The sequence below is a fragment of the Dipteris shenzhenensis genome, chromosome 30, assembly GCF_047967505.1.
Source record: "Dipteris shenzhenensis isolate YYH24624 ecotype China chromosome 30, Dip_SZ_1.0, whole genome shotgun sequence".
Classification (NCBI taxonomy): domain Eukaryota; kingdom Viridiplantae; phylum Streptophyta; class Polypodiopsida; order Gleicheniales; family Dipteridaceae; genus Dipteris; species Dipteris shenzhenensis.
Window position 1 is genome coordinate 40,171,719 of NC_141625.1, and position 3,704 is coordinate 40,175,422.

At 39.9% G+C, this 3,704-nt stretch overlaps 1 protein-coding gene across 1 annotated transcript; it reads right to left on the reverse strand.

The window, feature by feature from the left end:
* Positions 1-1,777: 1,777 nt before the first annotated feature.
* On the reverse strand, positions 1,778-2,907 carry LOC147882108 (uncharacterized). Its single transcript, XM_087401163.1, has 4 exons — positions 2,643-2,907; positions 2,456-2,526; positions 2,254-2,323; positions 1,778-2,005 (listed from the first exon to the last, which is right to left on the reverse strand). The coding sequence occupies exons 1-4, from the start codon at positions 2,896-2,898 to the stop codon at positions 1,965-1,967; spliced, it is 438 nt and encodes a 145-aa protein (XP_087257289.1). The 5' UTR covers positions 2,899-2,907; the 3' UTR covers positions 1,778-1,964.
* Between the last annotated feature and the right edge of the window lie 797 nt (positions 2,908-3,704).

Sequence of the window (3,704 nt, forward strand, 5' to 3'; positions counted from 1 at the left end):
ATGAAGCCTTTCCCAATTTTAATGAAATGCACCCAATTTCGAAATTCCCAAAATGCAACTTTTGTCCCACTTTATCTAATACTGTGTTATTTCTCAGGTTAGAGAGCATCATCACTTTGGTGTGCATCTCGACAGGGAACCAATACAAAATTGTAAAAGATATTTTTACATGCATGAATTGCACATTTCAAATTGTTTCATTCCATGGTGAATCTAGATACCACTTTCACCAACTATCAATGTTTTAAGCACACCGTGCAGTAGTCTCACTCGTTTGGATTCCAAATTTTGAATCCATTTTGTTTTTCAACAAATCAAGAAAAAGTTATGGAGCGTGCCCTCGAATGGGTGTGAAAAATTTTAACACAACGTTGGAGGTCCCTTGAACCATACCTAAGGTTCTCAATTAGGTGTGTCCTTGGGTTGAGGAGAAGCTCACTTAGTTTAGTTTTGAATGATTACTTGGTTGCATGTATATGCAGAACAAAATTTTGATGTTTTTGAATTAATTGTTATAGCCTATACTCTTCAGGATGAATGCTTCACCTAAACACAGCACTTGTAATGCTAAATGGCCTCGTTTTAAATCTTTGTTCCATACTTTTGGGTCTCATGTTTAAGATTGGGATGTGTACTACAACATGAAGACAAAGTTTGTCGAACTCCCTTGAGAAATGCATAAGTTATGGGTCAGGTAATATACCTATATACAAAAAATGGCCTGAAACTCACCAAAAATGGCTACTCCAAAGCAAACATTGACCCTGATGGGAACAACAATGAGATGCTAGGAGTGATGAGTCCGAATAGGTTGTTGTGTAATGGATGTAAATATGTAGTAAGATGTAGAAAAACATAAAAAGGCTATCACAAGCCTACATTTTTGTAATCAAACTATCTAAATACAGATATGAAATGACCAAAATAGTGTAATACAAACTGCTAGCTTAGCCAAGCCCTAATCTTTTTTTAATTAGAAACTTGCATTGAGACTAAGGTGTTGATATTTATGTCGATAAGGCCTCGAGAAATTCTACTAGTCACTATTTTCATCGATATTTATGTCAAAATAGTTTATAAAGAAATCACAGAGCCAACGTTAGAGTCAAAAATATAGGCCGACATTTTTGTTAAAAAGATTATATATCTACAAAATGTACGGACGATCATTTTGATGGTAATTTTGTTGCATTCTTGCCAGCATAAATATCGACTTAATCTTTGACACTTTCAAGACTTTAAAAAAATTAATGTAAATTCTATTATAAAGGATGCCAATAATAATGTGAATGGTTGTAGTGATAGTGTGATATTTAGTTAGCTTAAGCACTCATAAAGAATCTAGTTATCATTCCATTACAAATCTTTTTTATGTCAGAGAGATGGTGCTACTTTGTGACATCACACTACAACAATGGGATAATCTTATATAGTCATGTATGTGATCACGTGGCACTAAATTGTCTTGAATGTATATAATTTTTTCTTCTTTAATAAGCTTATAATCAATAGTAGTATGTTTCTTTGAAGGAATCTATTTTGAATTCATCAAGAATCATATTTCCATTTTTAAGATGGCATTCCAAACATAAATCCCACATGAATTCTACTCAAATTGAACCTTGAATATATCAAGACCTATGAGAATGCTAGCATTGTCATTAACAAGTTGATCTTATTAGATTCTCTTGATTCAATAGATAGCATACTATCACAAAATTTAAGAATACAATTCATGGTGGGAAATTTCGCAAAAGTTATGGTATTAAATATAACTGCAAGCCTTAGTAAGGTTTTCCATCCGTTAACACACAAAGTGTATGCAAGGTTACTGCATTATTTTCAAGTCAAAGATGACTTTCTATATTGATGGAAAATTATTGGTCCAGGTTTCTCCAAATGTCAATGTGAGGTCCAAATCTATCGCAAATTGGAACTTTCGTTCATGCTCTGTTGATTTGAACTCATGCATCGTCCGCTGGTACAATCTCTTGCGTAGATCTCTCTGTCGACCGTGCCAAATCCCAAATCTATTTAGCAGTGAACAAAAAATGGGAACCACGACAGGGGAGCACAACACATCGAATTTTGCTTGAAAGGTTACGCTGAAAGGCTTCAAATCTAGAGAAGAAAGAGGCTAACACAGCATGAAGATCATGACAAGGTGAGACTTGCATGCAAAGTTAATATGCTAGCCTTTCCTGGGCAGACACAGAGAGAGAGAGAGAGAGAGTATGTGGTTAGAATTCTCACCTGCCCTTGTATCACAAATATTGTGATCGCAGCCACTGTAGGCGTGATATTGCATTGCCTGTGCTGTAATCTGCAGAAACGCCCAGCAATTGATGCCTGAGTAAAGTGAATCACACTGTGCAGGCAAGAGTGCGCTGCTAGGCCAAGATATAATTCAATCTTGTCAATGGTAAACAATAGTTCATCCTGCGCATTTTCTTGCCTTCTCTTGTTTTTCTCGGCTAGAACCTAGCTCGATTGCGCTCTCGGTCAAGAATAAGCTTTTGTACTCACCTGCAATCAATTATCGCATCAAGGAATATCTTGTCCGAGACTACAGCGTCGATTCTCACACCGTTTTCAACATAATCGCACAGCAGAAATGAGCGTAAGACACAACATGTACATACCGATCAGGTGAGCGATCCTAGATTGAGATACATCAACTTTGCTGCAAACGTTCTGTTTGAGCTCTGGAAGCCGGGGCAAGGTCTCAGCGACGGATCTCTTGAGGTCCAGCAGCTCGGAGGAGACAGAAGAATCCATGAGGTCGATTGCCAGAGCATGCCATTTTTCGCGCTCCTCTAGTCTTCCCAGTTCGATCCAAGGCACGCTGAAGTTGGGCACGCCTCTGGTATTCAAGTTTTGAGCATCAGCGACCTCCATCGCACAGAATAAGCGTGCACGATGGGAATTGGAGAAGGTCGTATTGAGCCTCTTATGAAGGCTTGATTGAAGCAGAAGCTGGAGAGGATCTGCTACAATCAAAGTAAAGGTGGTTCCTCCATAGCTGTACGCAAAGCATTGACTAGCTTGCTTTTCAATAGAGCTGATTCTTTGCTTGTTTTTAACTTTCCTTTATTGATGTTAACTAATGAAAAGATGAATGAATTTCCAATAACACAAATAGAGGCCTTTACTTCGGCTCAAATTCTTAACTCCCACACAACGATTCTCACCTTGAATCACTTCTGCTTGAGAGGTTTGGATGGGAGAGCAACGGTTAATTAATTAGTTGCTTCTTCACTTTCGCAATGAGCTCTCCCTCCCTAATTTTTTAATTAACCTAAGTTAATAGGGTCAATTCGCCTCAATCCCTAGCCCCCTCCCCTCGTCCTCCCTACCTCCCTCACCTCGCCCTCCCTTCTTGCCTTGCTGACTCAAGCTCCCTCCTTCCGCTCCCTCTCCCTCCCTTCTTTCCCTCCAACTTAGAACCCCCCGCGCCCCCCTCCCTTCCGATCCCTCTCCACCCTATTTGGATAGACTCCCTCCCTCACTGGCTCCTCAATGCACACTCACCCCCCCACCCCTTTCATCCGTCTTGCCACTGCTTCGCTCTCTCTCTCTCTCTCTCTCTCTCTCTCTCTCCCTACTAGCATGCCCTTCTCTCTCTCCTCTCCCTCTCCCTCTCGTCTCCCTCTCCCTCCCCATCATATACTCACTCATGGCAGTGCGAAGGGTCTAGATATCAA

Excerpts from the sequence above, each read along its gene's own strand:
- LOC147882108 (XM_087401163.1), bottom strand. The coding sequence starts at position 2,898 with ATGGAGGTCGCTGATGCTCAAAACTTGAATACCAGAGGCGTGCCCAAC. Across the intron at positions 2,527-2,642 it reads TAGGATCGCTCACCTGATCG|GTGAGTACAAAAGCTTATTC; the intron begins GTATGTACATGT and ends AATTGATTGCAG. Across the intron at positions 2,324-2,455 it reads GCCGAGAAAAACAAGAGAAG|ATTACAGCACAGGCAATGCA; the intron begins GCAAGAAAATGC and ends GCGTTTCTGCAG.